General features: G+C 39.5%; 1 protein-coding gene across 4 annotated transcripts in view; it reads left to right on the top strand.

Moving 5' to 3' along the window:
- CEP112 (centrosomal protein 112) overlaps window positions 1–20497 on the top strand; it is a 161350-nt gene that overhangs the window by 100487 nt on the left and 40366 nt on the right. For all 4 annotated transcript variants that reach the window (XR_014318731.1, XM_082774782.1, XM_082774781.1 and 1 more), the window contains 2 exons: window positions 13598–13660; window positions 17496–17645. Coding sequence is in view for 3 of the 4 variants with exons in the window: in XM_082774782.1 (XP_082630908.1) it covers window positions 13598–13660; window positions 17496–17645 (213 nt within the window). In the remaining variant the exon portion in view is untranslated. The remainder of the gene's footprint in view (window positions 1–13597; window positions 13661–17495; window positions 17646–20497) is intronic.

The following is a 20497-nucleotide window of genomic DNA, read 5'->3' as shown; positions in this document are numbered from 1 at the left end:
CTGGATTTCTGACCTCCTGCTCCCCCATTCCCTGGGGCAGGGCCCAGCAGTGCTATCTCCCCACAACTTGCTTCTGTTCCTGACCAGGGCTGCCAGTCCTGTAGAAGTGTGGGGCCTGTAGCCTTGAGCTTCATGCACCTTTCTTGCTGAACCACAGGTTGAAAGGGTCCAGATCCAGCCCCAGGGAAAGGGATATAGACACTGCCACCCCAGCACTTGGGTTCCTGTGGAGCCCGGGACTGAAAATCTTGGAGAGGCTCTTACAATTTGCTGTTGGCTGAGCACACCATGGTAACTTAGCACTGTTCTGTCAAAGCAGACCTCTTTCTTGAGCTGTTCCTGATTTGGATCTGGCCTTCTAAAGTCTCCCTTATTCATTTTTGCATGTTTCCTTCCCCATCATGTGAGCTGCATTACCAAAGATAGAGGCGTGTGGAAGGGTTGTAGGCATTCCGAGGTCTGATAGGCATTTTTCCTTGTCCCAAATGTTCTGTTCCCTCAGAGGGCTGGGGTGTAGACTCAGAAGTGCAGAAGGGAGAACAGGGCAGGCAACTCCCTTCCATCACTCTGTCCTCCTTTTCCTAAGCAGGGCCCTTATCACCACCCTGGAGCCACAGATGTTATGTTGAAATAGGGCTGGGCTGGTGCAGAAGCAGCTCCGCATGTACTTGGTAGCTCGATACAGAAGAAGCTGTTCCAGCAGGCAGCAGCAGTTCTTCCCTAGCCTTCTGCTAGGTCGGGTGCCACAGCCCCATCACCCGTAATCGCCTTACTGCTCACCTTGTGAGTCGTAACGTGGCACCTGTATTGGAACACGGAGCCGCCTTATCAGATCGGGATAACAAGTGCTAGTGTGCTTAAGGTCAGATAAGCTCTGCTGGCCATAAATCAGACAAAATTCAAGGCGACAGCATGGAGCATTTGAAACTACTTATGTCCTTATGACTTCAGTACTTTCCTAATGTCTATTATCTATCTTTTTACAAAAACGACTTGACAATTTCTCCAGAGTATTTCCTGTATATTAGTTAAGGAATCTTACATATTGCTTCAGAGAACACTTGTATTCAATCGCAGTGACTTTGAGTTGCTTTTAAAGCTGTTAATATATAGATTTAGTTTGCTTGAATTGCATTACATCAGGTGATTATAGCATTTTCAGATAAGATGGTAATTTTTAGTATTTGAAGTCACACCTCACTGATGAAATAAAACAGTTTAAGAAATGAATGTGTTAGACATGGTGCTGCATTTCGGCGCTGCTAATGAGGAGTTTCAGCAGCAGGAGACAGGTGGGTTGTAGGCTGCATCAGCAGCGCGTGCAGCAGGACCACTCCTCAGCCAGGTGTGAGAGGCTCCCCAAAGCTTATGGGCATTTTTAGGTTTGCCAGAAATCACCAAAGAAAGAGACAAACTGCGTTTCTAAGTGCGTGCAGATGTGAAGCTTGGCTAACGCGACTGTTTGTAACATTTGTCTGTGGTATTTTCTTGGCAAAGAAAACGAGCATTCAGAAAGCATGACCCTAGCAGATCAGTAGACATGCTAACAATGCTCAAAGGAAGCAACCTTGGAACGCTGAAAATACCTCATAAAAAAGCTCTCTGAGCAGTGTACATGAGTAAATTGGAGTGGGAGAAAAAGTTTTTTTTTCCCCTTTAGATAATTTTCAACATTCAGCTTTTTATTGACTTCTTTTCTGTAGTTAAATAGAGAGTTTTTGACTCATCCTGTTAATTCTTTATGTAGGTTCCAGGAACATCTAATTCTTTTTCAGTGCTGCTTTTCTTGTGGAGAAGTAATTTACATTCTTGTGTATTGACTGTTCTTAACACACATGATATTTGATTACAGGATGAAGCTGTAGTCAAAGAGAAAAAAAAGGCGGGGGGGGGGAATCAGCACTTTAGTTTCTGGACTGCACATCTGATTTGATGCAGTTGTGAAATGGCTCATTTTACAGAGATGGGACTCCAACATAGCATGCAACCTGGCCAGAGCTGTGCAAATCCCTCTGGTTGGTTTTAATGATGTAGCAGTTAGCTATACTCCGAGATTTCTGTTACTTCAAATAACATCTGACAGCTACAGTGTTTTCTAGTCTATACCTCTTACAATCACTCCACCTACATCTGGTGGGAAGTCCATATAAAACTGCAATGCCCGGGAAATTTGAAGTTCAGGTTTACATTTGAAAGAATCTATATGTATGTGCGTATGTATATTTTTGAAAGAATACGTACAAATATACTCTGTCAGTGATTACTTCCCTGATTACGAACAACTATTCTGTATAATAATGTTGTAATATGATGTTTTTCTAGCAGGGACTTTTTCTGGAAACCAAAAAAGTACAGATGGTGTTTTATGATTGGATGTTTATTTATTGAAGAACTTGTACTTGCATACAGTTTACAATTAAGGTACTGATAATGTGCCCTACAGACCATTCAGTCCTTCCTTTATCACCCAGCTTCATGACGCTGGATTCATTAACCGGCAAGCACAGCCCTGGGATGCAGCCCAACTGGACATATTCACTGGGCATACTTTCATACTGCACATGTAGAAATATCTTTAATTCACACTATCTATGCTGGCATGATTGTCAGTACTCATGCAGATGATGTCATCATGTTCAATCCTGGCAAAAAAAAAAAAAAAAAAAAAAAAGAAAGAATATGACATCTTCAAAGAAATTAGAGAAATTCTAAGAGATGCCCTATTAAAAGTACTGAGTTTCCTCTAAGCAGTTACTTCTGCTCATAAAAAAAAAAATAAGCATTGCATGCTTTTCATTAGCTTACACCACTGAATGCAGTCTCTCTAGTTATTGTTCTTCTCTGCCAACTACATTTCATTAAGTACCAAAACTGGTTCCATCGTTGTATCTAAGGCCTTCTGGGAACTGGACATCTCTGCAGCAATTCTGTAGGCTCCTGCTTAGACTTCTTAGCACGATGGAGACTTTGATCTGAGAGACATCTTTCACTTCATTAACTTGGACGCTAATAGTGATAGTGTAGAAAGTTCAACTGGATGCTCACAAAAGAGATTCTATTTTCATGCACTTTGCAGTGATACCATGGTTATTTACATGGGGGCAAGTGGGTCAGCCATAAAATGTGGACATGTATTGTTCCTGAGTATAATGATATCATTAAACTGTACCTAATTATAGTGTAGACATATGTTTTTCTCCATGCTGAATGCATTCAGGATCTCCACCAGTTGTCATACATGGGCCATTTTTTATACTAAAAATTTTTAAGTGTTTTTGTATTACACAGATTCTTTTAGTTATAAATAATCTAAAGAGCATCTCCTTCTTACCAAGAGGAATTGCGTGTTCCCCGAGTCTCTTGATTTTTTTCATTATCATCTGAAAACCATTGCCTGTTCCAGAGTAGTAACATTTTTGTTGTTATTGTTTGTAGAGTCTGTTAGTTCTTGAACAATTCTGACATGCTGGTGTTAGTGATCTACCAGCTAATATTACTCAAAATGAGTGTACTAGTTTGGCTCTGAAATCCTGCCAAAAGTCTAAAAGATGAAGAAAAAAGAAATGTGTTTCAGAAAAAAAAAAAAAAAAAAAAAAAATGAAAAGATTGAGCAAAGTTACAAGTTTTTATGAAAACTACAATTACTTAATGTCTGTATCCTGCTTCTACGGAGGACAGCAGACAGCAACTCTGCAATAAAATTTTTCCTCACAGAGGAGGGAGAAAACTGATTTCTTCTCTAGTGTGTCCCCCTTTGCCCTGCTCAGTCTCTTTCATCCTAAGGAAAGAAAGATGATAGTGGACAAGGAACACGGTCACAGGAATTGCCTCATCCCACTGGGGAGCTATTTGGAAGAGCCTTCAGTCAACAGAGCCAAACACAAAGCAAAATATGGTAGAATGATTTCAGGGACATTTTACTCAAATGAGACTGAGCAAAATTTGTCTCTTTCTCTGCTGGAGTTATTTCAGAGCAATAGGCTCAGTTATCCATATGCAGAGTTACTGTGCTCCCACCTCCTTTGGCTGGGGTGGGGGAACATCCAGAGAAACAAAGTAGGAAACAAAAGGTAAGGTTTCTGGCATCCCTGCCCATGAGAAATGAAAAGCAGCAGGCAAGAAGCATGATTGAGCTAAATAATAAATTGACAGAATATGTAATTAAAAAGATAGCTTTCAATAGGGGAAGCACTGATACAATTAAAATTGGATATCTGTCATCTGCCCTGTCTTGCACTGTGCACTTTTATTCATTCCCTATCGCATCAGTTCCAGCTGGCTGGTTGAGAAGTTTGGCTGTAATGGCAGTTAGTGGGCGTTTAACTTCTCCCTGCTACAGCAGGTTTGGGTGCTGAAGGAATACCGGGGGCATGAACCACAGCAGGGGGACAGGTTTATGCCCTCTCCCCCAGCAGCATCTCCCATGCCACTGGGGAGGAGAGTGGGCTTGTGGTCCCTTAGCCTGACCCAGGGGGATGTCCTGATGCCTTTAGTACGACTGTTACCATCTTAACTTCTCAAATACGAAGTGCAGGAAGCTTTTTCAGTTGCAGGATGACTCTTCTAATTATTTTTTCAATAGTTTTCAGATCCTTTCTCCACTATCCAAACTGTAGTACATCAGATTTATCTTGTAATACACAATTGCTTATTATTTTAATTTTGTTTGATATTTTTAAAGCCCAACTCAATCATTACCTCGTTTTCTCCTCCCCCCCCCCAACACTATGCGTCTCAGAATAGGCTGATTGCACGTAGGTACAGTTTTCTCTATGAAAAGTAAGAAAACTAAAACATTTTTAATAATTTTGTCATAATTCAACGGATATTCCTTAAATACATCAATTTTACTTATCTTTATATCACAGAGTAGAACATTAGCAAAGCTACTGGCTGTTTTCCATTGTAGTAGCTAATTGTAATGTAAGATTACTTGGTTTGGGTTTTGTTTTTTTAAACATCTAGGCCAATTAATTCTGAAATAATTTTCAGAATTATTGAATGAATACCACCTGGTCTGGGTGCCTAGACAAGGTAGGACCAATCATAAAGTCAATGTGCTGTTACTGGAAGTCAGTACCTGCGGTGGTCCCTAATCTTGCTGGGGCTCCCTAATGCAGGCAGCTGTAGGTAATCTACTGTCTGCTCCACCTACCAGCAGTCACTGCTGCTTGTTACTTGGAGTTAGGAAGTACTAAGTTGAAATATCTCTTGCATCCCACGCCAGGAGCTCCACAATCCTCCTTTTCTTGAAACTTTTGTAGACGATGCGTCCCTTATGCAGGGAGTCTGTCAAGACCCCAGACGTGAAAGTCAACACGAGCTGAAGCTACCCCATGGCATATGTCCTTGGCATATCTGCTTAGGATGGCATTTAGATCTCAAAATTTTCACTTCACCTTTATTTTAGAAAAAGTGTTCAGTTATTAGGACCAAGCTAATATAAAACAATTTATTGTATTTTTAAATTCTGGCACAATTTGAAGATGTTTATATTTGTTTGCTCTTTCTTCATATCTCCATAACAGAGCAGTGCTGCAGGTGGCTTTTTTTTTTTTTTTTCTCCATTTTGGAGGGAAAGGAGTGTTTGGGAAACAGGGAGGGGGGGTAAAATGGTGTTATTAGTCCTTCAGAGTCTTTAATGTGAAGAAACAAAAGTGTTCCAAAACGACTCGCTGATAGCTGCAGAGCATGTCAGGGAATGAAACCCACCTTCATTAAGTGAGTGAGAACGAACTCTAATTGTTTTGAAGTTCTTGTGATCAGCCTGCATGCACTTCATTGTAATGTGATACTAAAGCGCCTCAATTATGATTTGTATATTTTGGTGCCAGAAGGTTTTTTTCTTATGCTAAATTATTGAGTTCTGTCAGCTGCTGGGCTGTCATATAGAGATACAGTAAATCACATTATATTTTGTCATGGATTACACAGAGCAATAAATTTGGGAACAGAGATCAAAGTAGTTTCACAATCACATCTGAGTGTAGGAGGGGTGTTTAACTTGTAGAAAATCTGATTTAGGTGAAACTGTTGCAGTTCTTGTGTGAATTTGAAATGAATTTGGGTGTCTGCTTGAAAGTGAATAAGGTACAAATCCCCAAAAGAGTTCTCCTGCCTTTAGTTCGCAGGAGTTAATTCTGACCTAGAGCTGCAGGATGGAGAACGGATAAATAATTAAACATTGGGAATATTAAGTGTCTCACAGTGTCTTATTTATGCTTTTAATTGCTTTTATGGTTGAGCAATATATTCCATTCTCCTTTTAATTGGGACTTCGCTGGACTTGTGCGCAGCTAGTTGTTGGTACAGTAATGCTTTCTGGCTCCGAGAAGCTCTAGCGTTCTTTTGGGGAAGCTTTGTTGTATTTAAAACTACAGAAAGTAATCCCACATAATCTTGCTGAGGAACACTGATTACTTCAGATCGTAGATTTGTTAGGGGCTTGTGCCTTACTTTGAATGTTTGTCTTTCCAACTGTAAAAGCTTAACTTTTGTTGGGCTGTCATCTAATGATGTAACTCAGCAATACCCAGCCTGTCCTTTTGTTTCCAGTTTTCCTTCTGTTTAATAAAATAGATTAGCTCTCAGAATGGTACTTCGGATTTCTTTCTAGTCCTTATCTTTTTATCATTTGCTTGTTACTGCTACACAGTTCAACTTAGAACAGCAATAGCAAAACTAAAAAAAAAAAAAAAAAAAAGTAAAAATCACATTCTTACTCTTTATAGTCCTTTCAGACTTGTTGTCTCTCCTTGGCAAAAGTCACAGCTCATGAACTTGCCTAGTATCAGATGATAAAGTGTCAGGGCCTCAGAGATCTCTGAATTCTGCTGGAATTCTTTATTGTAAAGCCTGCAACTGAGTCAACCCCTGCATCAGGGTCGCATCTCGGTACTGGTGCCTTCTAGTTGTGGAGGAAACATTAGCTATGACTTGAATCATCAAAGATGTTTAGCAGCCTTATCCCTTCGTGCTTTTACTGGGTGTCAGCTGTTTGTGTACCAGAAACATCTGGGCCTGAGTGATACAAACTCTTCTGTAAACATCTTTGTGCTGGTGGGGGGGGGGGGAGAGACAGGATGCGCACAGCAGTGAGGTGTCCTTGGAGCAGAGGTGCCCGGTATTGCAGATGAGCAAAGGCAGGCTGTAAAAGCTGCAGTCATTCCCTTTGGGTACATATTTTATCTATTAAGGCTCTGAAAAACAAAACGCCACCGCTCTTGATATAATGTCTTAAGCCCAGTTTAAGTAACCATTTTAATTCAGTTAGAAGAAAACCAGGAGATATTAAAATCATAATTCAGGAACGTATTTGCAGAGTACTAGCTTCAAGTACATAGCCGAGGGAAAACTAGGTTTCAGTATCCTTGCACGGAGAGTGTTTCATTCTCAACATCTTCACTAGGTTTACTCAGTTCATCAAACAGGAATGCTGAGCAGGAGAAGGAACCATGCCATAACATAAAAGCCATCTGCCTCCAAGCTTTTCTGGCCGAAGTCACAGTACGTCTTCAGATTAAACTATAATTTGCTGTCTGTCCTTCAAATTCCTGACACATACATGAGGACTCTCTTCGTATAACATAAACTTAAGGCGTTGAACAATTTCATATGGAAAGACTAGAGTATTAATCTGGTTTTAAAGCCTCGTAATGTATACAGGGCTTGTGTTTTGGGCCAAATCATGCAGTTGGTTTTAGGTAAGGTGCCTGTCTCACTGCAGCACTGAATAGAAGTCACTGTTAGTGAAGCTGGGAAATATTTAGGTACTTAGTAAATCCATTTAGGTGAAGCTAGTAATTACGCTGTAGTGTAAGGTTCATACAACTTTGGCATTGGCCACCGTGAAGTTGGAGTCTCACAGAAGAATTACTGGAAGAGTTAACTGGGTGTATTTAATTTCTGTGCTTAATTTCAGAATGATTAAAGTATGCCATTGGTTCAAATGAAAGGACTGGAAATAAGAGTTTTCCTAAGGCACAAATTGCACAAGCAGTTTTTCAGGAGGCCCCCATTAAGCAGAGAATTGCAATACACTGCAGAAAGGCAATTCTTCATGAACATAGAGGGTCAAATCCGTTCCTATTCATTTGTGTTTCTTTTCCCAATGAAAAGTGCTTGGCACATGAATGAGAGGGTGATTGTTTTTTTTCCCTGAAGATGTATGTTTTTTAAAAAAGGAAGAAAAAGATTTGTAGACCTACAAAAGCAGAATGTTAAATAGAATATTAATAGGATTTGTGAGTATGACAGATTGGGATTTCTATCATTCATTTTGGAAAGCCTTGAAGTCTTTCGGTACTTGACTAATTATTCTGTTAACATCATTTTGGATATTGAACTAGTTTTAATAGTCTTTTTGGTGGCTCAAATTACATGTTGGAACTGGTATGCTATTTTCTCTGTTACACAGATTTGGCTTTCCATTTGCTATCTGATTGGTGGGGAGAGCAGGAGAAAGAAAAAGGTTATTGGAATAGGAAGCCATTATTAGAGGCATGTAAGGAAAAATACATGTTCCAGGATTTGAGGTAGAAATGAAACTTTTAGGTAAAATCAGATGAATTTAAAAAGTGATCTGCTGATCTCTGAAGTTTTAAGAGATATATGGAGCACTTTAATGTAATAAAAATTGCTATAGTTAGCCGTTCTTAAGGTAATTTTCTTTTGACATCTGTCAAATTACATAATCTTGAATTTTGGTACAAAGCAGAGTGCTGTCAAACTTAAATAGAAATATTCTGGTGGTGGGCTTCGTGTTGTTGTTTTTGCTTTGGTTTGGGGTTTTTTGTTGTTGTTGTTTAAGGTAAACGGGCCCCATTTACATTAGTTCTTTGATGTTAAATTCTTTGCTGCACATCAGAGAACAGTTGCTTCTTCCCTGGAGCAAATTTTCTTTCTTCTCCTTCCCCTACCCTTTGATTTTCCTTTTTTTTTTTTTTTTCTCCCCAGTTTGCTTACAATTTTATCTAGCTAATTATGGAGGATCAGCTTATGTATGGCCATCATTTAGTTAGTTGCAGGCATTTTGAAAAATGATTATTTCATAGCCAGTACCCTAAACAGATTCCTTAAATCTGCTTCTCTGTTAGTGACTATGGGTGTGTATGTGTACCTCTCTACTTCACAAGAGTTTTGTTTGTGAGGTTTTTGGTGGTTTTGTATTGGTAAGATTGAAATCAAATTAAAACACTACAAGACTTTAACTGGTTCTTGTATGGATGAGCAGGATTTCACTAGGTGTGCTTGACTCTAACAGATCTGCCTGCATTGGGTTGCAGAAGTTCATTTTCATATTAATTTTATAGCATAACTGAAAGCATATTTCTAATTTCCAAAAATTGCCATTCCAAAGCTGAAAGATTTGCACAGGTTTATACCATTCTGAAAAATTAATGGCTGCATTTTTGGTAAACGTTCAAGACATCCTAGATGCCGACGAACGACAAAGTTGTTCACGTACCTGCAAACCCCCTAGTGCTGCGGGAGCTGCTGTCGCACCAGAGGTGTCCATAAATCCTCAGAATGGGCAGCTGCTATGCAGGACGTGTGTGCTGAGACGTGGCTGGTGGCCGAACCCACAGCTGGCTGGTCCTGGGCTGTCCCAGGCTGCCCACGAAGGAGGGAACCCCTGGGAGAGCAACGTGCTGCAAGCACGCGGTGTGCACGGTCACCCTCGTGCTCTGCAGCTTCAGCACAGACTTCCCCAGGTCAGACTTCAGCGGGTGGTTGCCTGTAATGCACGCAGCAAAAGTTCAAGTTCCATCAAGTGGAATTAGACCTGAGTCTCCTCTAATACATCTAATACTTTAAAAACAGCACTTGACGCTCCGTAATTAGGGCATGACATGGTATGCATTTGGAGTACGGACCCGTCGTGGTAGATCCTTTGCTACTTTTTTCTTAGTAACAGTTGTGTTTCATGAAAGGAAAAAATGAACATCAGATTGTGTTCGAATAGCATCCATTAATTCAGATACCACATCTGTAGTGCTAATGCCATTTTTAATTTTTACGTGAAATGTTTTGTTGAAGTCGGTGCAGTTTTGCTCAGCAACCACAATATGATGCTTTAAGGCTTGTTATAGAATTATGGTTGGTTTTTAAAACCAATTAACTGTAACAAGGACATAATCTTTTTAATGCAAAAGTCCTCACTCTGTAATATAGAGTAACTGCATGTAAAATTGTCGTAATCAGATAATTTTAGCTAAAATATGTATTAACTGTGTGAAACTAAACAGAAGTTAATTTTTGAATCAGTGGGATTCCTCTATGGCTTATCCAATTTAAACCTTTTTATTACAGAAATGGATATTACAATTGATACTTCTGACAAGTTTTTGCCGAGTGTGAATTTCAACAGCTACCTCTCACACGCGGAAAACTAGTTTAAGACCATTAACTATATTTGCAGTGCTGCCCATTGCTATAAAAAGAGTTAGACTTTAATGAATACTGGCTGACCTTCCAAATGTTCACCTTCCAGTTGGATTTTTATTCATTATGTTTCTGAAATAGCATGTAACCTGAAAGTGAGGGAATGCCCTTAAAGGAACACAGAGGCAGCCTGTGCTTCATACAATGCACGAGCCGAGCAGCTTGCTACAAAAGAAGGGAGCCCAGGAACCTGCTGCTTGTGTACACCGTGCCATTTTTAACCTTCTCGTTTGTCAAGATAAATGTAATATAAATCCTCAGCTGTGATCACTGTGCGCAGCTACATGTATTTACTTTGCAGTAAATCTTTGCTTATTTTTTGTAAGTAAAAATCCCTTTATATATGTATGTGTGTGGATATATACATACATATATATATATATAGGAGTGCTACATGTGCCCCAGGTTTATGCTTCCCTAGGCTGCAAAGTAACAGCTGGTAGCCTGGAGGTGTTAAATTAGTTTAGCTGCAGGTTTGAAAAAGGAAGAAATTTGGCATTTCTGCACTAAAAGAACTTAATGGCCAAGAGTGTTCCTGTGCATTGCCACGAATTAGATCTTTTCAGCTGACCACTGGGATACAACTTGCAGAAATTGCCTTCTGTGTAGCTTGTGATGATGCAAGACCTGTATGGTGTTACGGATCTGGAGAGAAGGGCTGAAGTCAGCAGATGTCCATAAAGTCTTGATAGCCAATTTTAGACAGTTTTTAGCCAATGTTTGCTATCTCCTGTGAGAGTTTTGGTACCTCTGAAATCAGGCCCCTCAAATAAGGATGTTGTGGTGGCAAGTAAATGCAAGAATTTGTAGTTGGTTGTTGACTTGGAGACAGCTTAAAAACATTTTGCAAATTGGAATTTGTCAAAGCCATTACAAATCAAAGCGTTTTAATTGTCCTTAAAAGAAATGGCAGAATGCACTTGCTTTGTTCTCAGTTAGGAATAAAACTGGGATTCTCTTTTCAGCCCTGCTCTATCATGGCCAGCTCAGGTTGTCCTGGTCCTATGCAGTGTGAACAAACAAGTTGTAATTTGCTTATGAAAGTTAGGGGTGTATTTTTGTTATATATTGGGATTTCTTGTATGGGTTCAGGAGGTTACAGAGCTGCTTTCATGACAGATGAAGACTTTTACCCCAGGCAAGCTGAGTGAGAGCAGCTGTAATGTGATCTTCTTTGCAGCGCCTTGCTGCCTGGTATCTCTGCTTTCTGGGAGTAGCAGTAATTTAATCTATTACTGTCATTTATTTTTTACATTTTTCCTAAAGATAAACTGGCACTTTCAATCACTTTGTGATAGGCAGTGCTGGTAAAGTGTAATCTGAAGCTGGATGACAATACAGTGGAAAGAGTGTTAACATGAGTGAGCCCGAGTACAAAGAGAAATGTAGGACAGAGCTGTCTGACATAGCTGCTGCTGTGTTACGGCTCTCTAGTTATGCAGCACACCAATATGTGAGCCCCTACACTGTTTGTCGCTGACTGTAAATGATAGGTGTAGAAAAAACGGAATTTAATTTGTCTGGTGCTCCAAAATTCTTGTATATGTTATCTTAAACCAGTATGTTGTGCCATTATTTCTATTTATAACAAAACAAAGTGTTTTTGAAAATTAGGCACATACTCGATAATGGTTTTGATCAACTTTTTTAGTTTATTTTTTAATACCAACAAGCATATGAAATATAGAGACCTCCACATGTTTCATAATCTCGGAATTTGAGGGGATTTAAGATCTTGAATTGCAGTATCATGTAAACTTTAAGATTATTTTTAACTGGCTGTAATATGCTTATTTTAAGCTGCACCACCAACTGCGTGGATGGCATGAGATGATGTGAGCCCTATCATGCTCTGCAGCAGTGCTTCACAAACACTGGCGGCAACTTAAAGCCCCTAAATTGTACTCCAGCAAAATCAATAAAACTATTTGCTTGACCGAAATCCTTCGTGTTTGCAGAACCAGGGTTTCAGTCTTGCAGCTGGACCCAAGCAGGGTTCAGAGGCTTTGGAGGCCCCCCAAAGCCACGTGCTGGCCCTGAAGGAGCGGGTGCTGGGTGCTGGGTGCTGTGCCGTAAAACTAAGGAGGACAGATCAAAGATTTTAACATGAGGTCAGAGAGATTCTGAGAAGTTAATCAGCTTAAATTTGCTTCAGAACTCAGCTACATAATACCCTGTCCCCTAAGAAAATATTTTCCTTAGACACCTGTCCTCGAATCTGAGAGCCAAGAACAGGAGAGCGCCGAGTGGTTCATCTGAGGACAGCGTTGGGATGCTGGGCTATCGTGTAATGCAGGGTCGACTTTACAAGGAAAATATGAGTTGGACTTGTCCCCTGAAATTAAATGGAAAATATTTTTTGAATTATTATTGTCTAATTATTATTGAAAATAAAGCATTTGAGGGAAAAACCTTACGAGCTACTTTTCCCCAGAATTATGAAAGTATTTGCTGATTGGACACCGCTGTGACAAAGCAGCCTTGTTTTCACTCAGTTTTGTTCTTTATCTTTGGGTTGTGAAAGAAATGCCTGGAGAAGGAGAGCCGTGTGTCTGAGAGATCCCACTTGGCTCAGCTGCACACTGGGGTTGATTTTCAGCTTAACCACAACCTATAAAAAATAAAAATAAATAAATTTAAAAAAGCAGGAACATGAAACTGGACAGAAGGAAGGTGCAGACATCGAGCTGCCCCATGAAGTTCATGTCGTGTTGTACCCTTTTACAGCCTGGGCTGGGGCTTGGGACTTTTTCCTTCCCTTTTCCCTTCGTTTAGGGATGAAGTCACCCTGATAAACCGGAGCCCGCCTTCCTGCCTCCCCCTGCCGCGCACACACGCACGCTCCCTCTTCTCTCCCTCTCTCTCTTTTTTTTTTTTTTTTTTAATCCGCAGAAGTCTTTATGTTTTTCTAATAATTGGCAGCAGAGGTACAATTTCTCCCCTCTTTTAAGTGATGAATAGTTGGCCCCAGATCAAAGGCGAGCCCTTGTGGTTTTTTGGCTGCCACAAAAGGGCGGTGGAGCTGGCGCGGGGCCCGGCGGCGCAGTGATAGGCATGCCGATGAGGTGCCAGGCGGAGGGCTCGGTGGCAAAGTGTCTGTACACGTTCCTCGTCCCAGCTAATCTGGCTCCTTTTGTGCATGTGTGTGTTTCAGGCGAACAGCCGGCTGAAGCAGGTTGAAAAGGAATACAGTCAGAAGCTGGCTAAATCCTCACAGGTAGGTACCAAGAAGAGAGGAACTTCCCATGGATTCATTTGATTTGGAGACTTGATGAAAAGTGTAATTGCTCCCGCTCTTAAGTGTAGGGCTTTATGATCAAGAGAAGCCATAACCGTTTCCCAAATCAAACATACAAAGACTTTCTTACAGATGTTAACCTTAGAAAAAATACAGAACATCCAACTAACTAGAAAAAATGATTGTAGTTGTGTTTTTTTTTCCTTTTTGTTTTGTTTTGAGCTTTCTTTTTTTATATCCCGAGAGGATCGAGTCCTCCACAGTCGGTGGGAACTGAAGCCCGAGTGCCCCAGCAGGCAGCCCTTGTAGAACAGCACAGCTTGGAGGGGCAGGAGCCCTTGCATAATCAGGAGCTGTGTTTCGTGGGACAAGGTGGTGTTTGCCCATGCAGCTGATGACAGGACTCCAGTCCCGACTGGGCCGGTTCGATGTTTATCATTGCTCCCAGCCAGTTCAGCATATTTGCCCAAAATAACATTTGGAAGAATGCAGTGTCCTGAAAGCAAACTGTTTTTGAGTTGAGTTTTTGTTCTTCAGGGTAGTCTTTAGAACATGAAAGATGAAAGTGTGCTGAATTTGCATATATGCAAAAATGATAGAGCAGAATGACTTTTAAATGTTTCAGCTTTTTTGATTGACAGGCAGTACTGAGGTGTGAAAAATGATGGAGATGCGACCAGAAGTTAAGCTTTGAATAATAAGAAAATTGCCATGAGGATTTACATGGAGGTGTCATTCTTCTCATTCCTCCAAGCCACTGCATAATGCCTTCCTTATACTTTCAAAGGTGTTTTCAGCAGTAGGAATAATAGTCTACCACGCTTCTAAAATCAACAAAAACACTATAATGAAGGGGTTAGGAGCCTCCAAACTAGACAGAGGTGATCAGTGACACAATGACAAGAAACTGCAAACCTTGAAGTTTGCAAAATGCTTGAACATATTTTAAAACTCCTCATTTCCACTTTTCAGCTACCTTTGGGTCTCATTCTCTCTAAACTTGACCCAAATTATGGTTTTAGCTACTTTCAAGAAATCTCATTGGACTACCCTGTTTTTTCACACTGCATTCTTTGAGACTGCACTTATCAGGATCATTGGTAAATATATTGTTACATTATATTTCTAAAAATAAATGTGTGTTTTCTGCACATTTGTTTGCACACAGAGAGGTGTGTCCATCCTTGTGGGGTCTCCATCCTTGGAGATATTCCAGACACGAGTGGACAGGGTCCTGAGCAGCCCACTCTAAGTGACCCTGCTTTGAGCTGGTCCCTCCCAACCTCTCCAATTCCACAATTCTGCAGTCCATCAGAGAGAATCCTCTTCTACATGCCTTTTTAGTCATTTCTTGAGTCTTATAAAATACAAAAACTATATTATTCTGCTATCTGAACCTGAATAGCAGAAAATTTGTAAGACCCCAAAAGTAATATTTCATGCCTGTCAGACCTCGAGAAAGAGATCCTTTTCATTGCTAACTCCATTTTACCTTTTGTTTGTCATTTTTATACTATTGTCGTGCCTAATGACCATAATCCAAAGTCAGCCTGTCTGTGCCAGACGTAGTTTACTGTCAGAACAAAAGTGGGTCTTGGTCCATTTGTTACAGATGGACTAATTCAAGCATTTCTGAATTTTTAAACAAGGGGCGAGGGAAATTGCTTTAATTGTTACAGTGGGAACAGCTAGGTAGCACAGGGCAAGATAATAAATATCTAACCTAAATGTCATAATAAATTTTGTCAGGCTGAAATTTATTGGCCTGTAGAATAGTCTCAAATGGAAAAATTTGGAGACGTGTTTTTTTAAGCTAGGCATTGCTGTAACTAATACACTGTTCTCTTTATTGGGGAGGGATGGACCCAGTGACCAGACCTGGCATCCCTCTGTGCTTTCTGTGGCAGACACAACACATACATCATATGTCAGGGCTATTTGGCACAATAAGGGAGTTTCACCCTGATGTCTGAATTTCTTTACTTTTGTGGGTTTGAATCAAATCCCTAAAGTTACTTGAACATAGTTTTTTTCTAGCTCAGTATTAATAATAGGTCAATTGCAACTTTTCTTGTGGTTGTGTTGCTGACAGCATCCGTCTAATCTTACGCTCTGTGGCCTCTTGGAACATTCACTTTTAACACCCACACAGAGAAGATATTTCAAGAAATTTCCTCTGAAGTTTATACAAAGTAAACAGATTTTTTCTCTGAAAAGTACTGCACAAAGCAGATCTTTCTCCATCAATCCATGCTAATAGTCCCTTGCCTGCATTTCAGAATTCCTGTGCTAGTCTGGGGTCTTAACCCAGTAAAAGCTTTAAGTCTCACTTTGATTATATTATTTGGTTCACTATTTAGTTATCTCTTTTAAAAAGTGACAAAACAGGATGTACACAAAATGGTGTAGGCTTCCATGCCTTTAAGTTGTCTTAATCATTCCTATGATTCATCACTTTTTCTCCTACTTCCTCACTGTTACACACCCAGACAAGCCAAATTTGTGCAAATTGCATCATGTAAATGATGATCTAAATTGCAAAACAGCTGATACCGCTGTATTCTGCCTAAAGAGGGTGTAAAGAGTTGCACCTATCCAGGTAATTTCTAACCTTTGGCCCACTGATCTCATTAAGAACAAATAGTGTTCCTTTTGATCGGTGTATTATCTTTTTTAGCATGTATGTGTTTTTAGAAAAGAAATGTGGATATACCCACGTAGGTTTTACTCATAAGCTGCATTGTGCAGTAGGATCTTCAGGGCTAGTAAAACATAATAGAACTTTGAATTTATTTCTTTAAGTCCTTTTCCTCTTCCCCAGTGATTCTAGTACCTTCACTTGTAGAGTATTACTGCATCAGTCCTATCCTACTAGTAGGGTTGTTTTTTTGTTGTTTGTTTGTTTGTTTTTAAAAAACACCTTTTTAAAATAAATACGTGAATAACTGTGCCCTTAGCATAGTTTGATGTCTCCATGTCAATGAGGAGCCCTTGCAAGCACATGAGCATGCGTGCTCTTGTGTTCTCTCCCTGCACTGCTGTGTGCTCAGGTGTTTTCTGAATTAGACTGTATTTTCCTGCTACAGCAGCTTAACCTTGAGCTTGGACATGTACATTAAATTCAGTAACTCTCTGTATGTTTAAGTGCTTTGCTGGTGAGTTACTTACATGTCAGCACAAAATCCTTCAGGCTTATTTATAGATTTTTATTTGGTTCTGACTACCCACAGTGACAAAAAGGTGAAACCAGTACCTTTCAACAAGTCACGCGTGAACCATGCTAAAGGTCTGCTGCAAGGGCCCTGAACATTGAATCAGGTTCCCACTGCACTGCTGAACAGAGCATGTTCCTTTCAGCAGCTCAGAAACATCACCATTAAGTTAAACATTTCAGCCCAGTATGTACATTTAGGCCTCTTTTTCTCTATGATATCGGGCTGTCTGTATCGTTTTAGAATTTGAATACCACCATCCCTCTGTAAACTTGCAAAACTCTTCCAGTGCAGTGGAAAACTGGAAACATCCTATATTCTGAAGATCACAGATGTGCTTTGTTCTCACGAGTAAATATTTTGGAATGTCGTAGTGGAAATCTCTTCCAAATATGTTGCATTCAGCAATTTTTGTCATCTGCAGGCTTGCTATATTCCTTTTCTCTGTATGAGATTTCATACTTGCTGGTGTGCAATATGTTCATTTAAAATGCTTAATCTGTGCAGCAGGGCTTGCCAATGCCATGTTTCACCAAGCATAAGAACATGCAAAGTACATGCCTGTTACTGACGAGAGATTTAGCATGCTGTTTTCTTTTTAGATCATAGCTGAACTTAAGGCAACCATTTCCTCTCTGACAGAGGAGAACAGCCGGCTGCAGCTTGCCACAGAACAGCGGCTCCAGGAAGTTGTACAAAAGTTTGAAGATAAGAAGCAGCAGCTGATTACAGATAATAACAGAGCAATCAAGGTAATCTGGGGATTTTAGTCACTGATGCTACTAGCTGTTTTAGTGTAATTAAAAGTTCTGCAGCGGGCAGATGAATGCAGGTATCATTCCTGTTCGCACGGCACTTGCTAATTCCATTCACTGGACCTTGACTTTGATGTATTGGATGACTCAGGCTCTTTCCTCTAGCTGATTGTATGCCTGCATAAAAAGTTTGGGTTTGGCAAGTCTAATCCATCCACTTCAGTCAAATACTTGAAACTTTCCTTTTCTCTTTCTTTTAATGGTGACTCAGATATTTGAACATATTTTCAACACCTTTACTTGGTGCTTTCAGTACTTGGAAAAAAAGGTAAAAATACGAGGTTGGAGCTGCACCACCTGACGGCCAGCAGCATCACACTGGCTTTGGTTTGGTTTTCACAAGGCGATGGCAACTTTCACAGTTAAGGACACAATGAAGTATGTTCCCAGTTCCACTGGAGACTACATGTATATGCAAAGTCTTTGGTAAATATGAATGGAATCAAGTATTTTTGAAATTATATTTATATATATATATATTTTTAAGAAGCTTTAAGATACTGCTGGTTTTGAATACTCAGGTTGCATTGCTGCTTTGACACCTTGATTCAGAGTGGCTGCAGAGAATCCTGCTGGAGCAAGTAGAATTACAATTTTTTTTAAACATTTTTTTATTTCAGAGTAATGATGGGCAATGGAAGTTTTTTGAAACTGTGCAATCTGCTAGGGTTGAAAACAAAAACACTTCATTAAAATTGTGTAGAAGAAGGAAATGCCTTTCTACTTAGTAAGGACATTTACTAGTACCAAACAAAGAATTACATGGTTAAATCTAGAAACTTGTGAAAAAAACTTAAATCAACTCCTACAGTTTTTCTAAATTCTGAAAAAGAAACAATGGGAATTTTTACACGTTGGACCTGTCTGGTGTCCAGTTATGGTACACTTAATGTTGTCCTCTGTATTTGAGTGATTTGCATAACGAAGTTAAGTTGACCTTACTATGTCATCATCTGGAGCGTGTTCTTTTTACTTCTTTTCATAAATCATTTAATAGTACTTTTCTCTCGAGGAACACATCTGCCTTTATTTTTGTTTGTTTATTGAGGAACAGAATTCTCTTTCTGACCATTCTTTAGTCTCGTCTGTCAAAGGTATAGATGTATAAATGCTACCTAAAATATTTTATCCAAATCGAATCAGTAGAGGTAGCTTTTATTAACTAGGATCTGCAAATAGAGCATAGTTAAGTCACATTGTTTGGGGGTACAGGTTGGGTTTTGCCAGCTAGGAGATTGTGTTATTAGTTCTCCAGCTTTCCAGTGGTTGATGGGGTATACAGAAGCCCTGTGACAGTGGAGTAGTCTTCCATATAGTCAGAAATATGTTGATACTCAACAGTTATTATGTCTTATACCTCCTTGAGTTATAGATTTGAAAAACACGTTTCAGGCTGTTTGCCAGCTTTTTTTCTTAGCACCCGGTGCAAATGCTGCTGTTGAATTTATGGATTCACTAAACTAAATTACGTTTAGTGGAAGTAATTCAGCTGTTGATAACAGCAATTTTTGAACAGTAATGGTTATGGGTTGTATGAAATCCTTCCCCATGTAAATGTGTGTTCAGCTATTATAGGCTTAATTTAGACATTATGACTCAAAATGTAATGAAATACATATAAACCTGGAGAATTCTGAACAACCTTTCTAGTGTCCCAGTGAATTTTTAGCTCCAGTGCTCTAAGTATGTTTTCTAAGATTTGGTCAGCTTGGGGAAGAAATTGTAGGAGATATTATGCTTGGAGATCTTGAACTTTTTTTTAGTATCATTAGTATTGTACTTGAAAAAAATCTTCCTTTGAAACCACTGACTTAATGGAAATATACTGAAAGCCAGATATCCAAACAGAAAATCCTTAGGAAGGTGAACTGCTGCATATGCTTCTGGAAGCAGAAAGAGGTGTTTTTAACATTCAAACATTTAGGGCTTTTTTTTTTTTTTTTTTTTTTTTACGAACCACACATATTTTCTAGACGAGCATATGCAGAAATACTTGGCTTTTTATTAGCCTGGGGCAAAAAAGTTGTTCTTGGTGAAAGTGGAATCCTAAGTGTACTAGAGATGGGGCACAACATCCAACCCAGGGTAAGCTGAAGACCATGGGAGATGATTAAAGAAACATCTAAGGACAAAGCAATTCTTAATATAGCATAAGCCTTTCTGAAGATTTAATATAAGCTATTGAAAAGACTGTCGTTGAAAAACAGGCATTTGCTAAATATAACATAGATTTAAACTAACATCGAGGAACAGATTGCAATATCCTTTCTATGGTATTGGGTGACTTCCTGTAAGACCTTCCAATTATTATTTCCTTTCAAAGGGAGAAATACATTTTTACAGAAACCAACTGGCTTTCGGAGAAGTTTCACGTTTAGTCAGTAAAGTGATATCCAGATGTGGATACCATAGTACATGATTTTGATGTTAATGCAAATTCCTGACTCTAAGTTGTTATTATTTCATGATTGTCTTGATTTTTTTAATAGTATCTTAAGCATTAGTGAAAAAGAATAAATGAAACTTAAGAACGTTTTGCTTCTTTTGACAACCTAAAAATCCAATCTGAGCAACCCTTTTTGGCTTCAGATGGCCTCAATTTGGGTCAGTTTGAGACATGCTTAAAGTACTTGGCATTCTGTAGTGCGCTGTGATTTGTCTGGCCTAGGGCAAGTCAAAGTTTGGGCTGTCAGAGTCATAGAATCAGGATAAAAGTTTGGCTCAGGAACTTCCTTTTTTGTGGCTTATAAGGTAACTGGTTTGGATGCCATCAAATTACAACATCTAAC

The sequence above is a fragment of the Aythya marila genome (genome assembly GCF_965140915.1).
Source record: "Aythya marila genome assembly, chromosome: 18".
In the NCBI taxonomy this organism is placed as follows: domain Eukaryota; kingdom Metazoa; phylum Chordata; class Aves; order Anseriformes; family Anatidae; genus Aythya; species Aythya marila.
The sequence above is the reverse complement of the archived record's forward strand: the minus strand, read 5'-3'. Positions and strand labels throughout refer to the sequence as shown.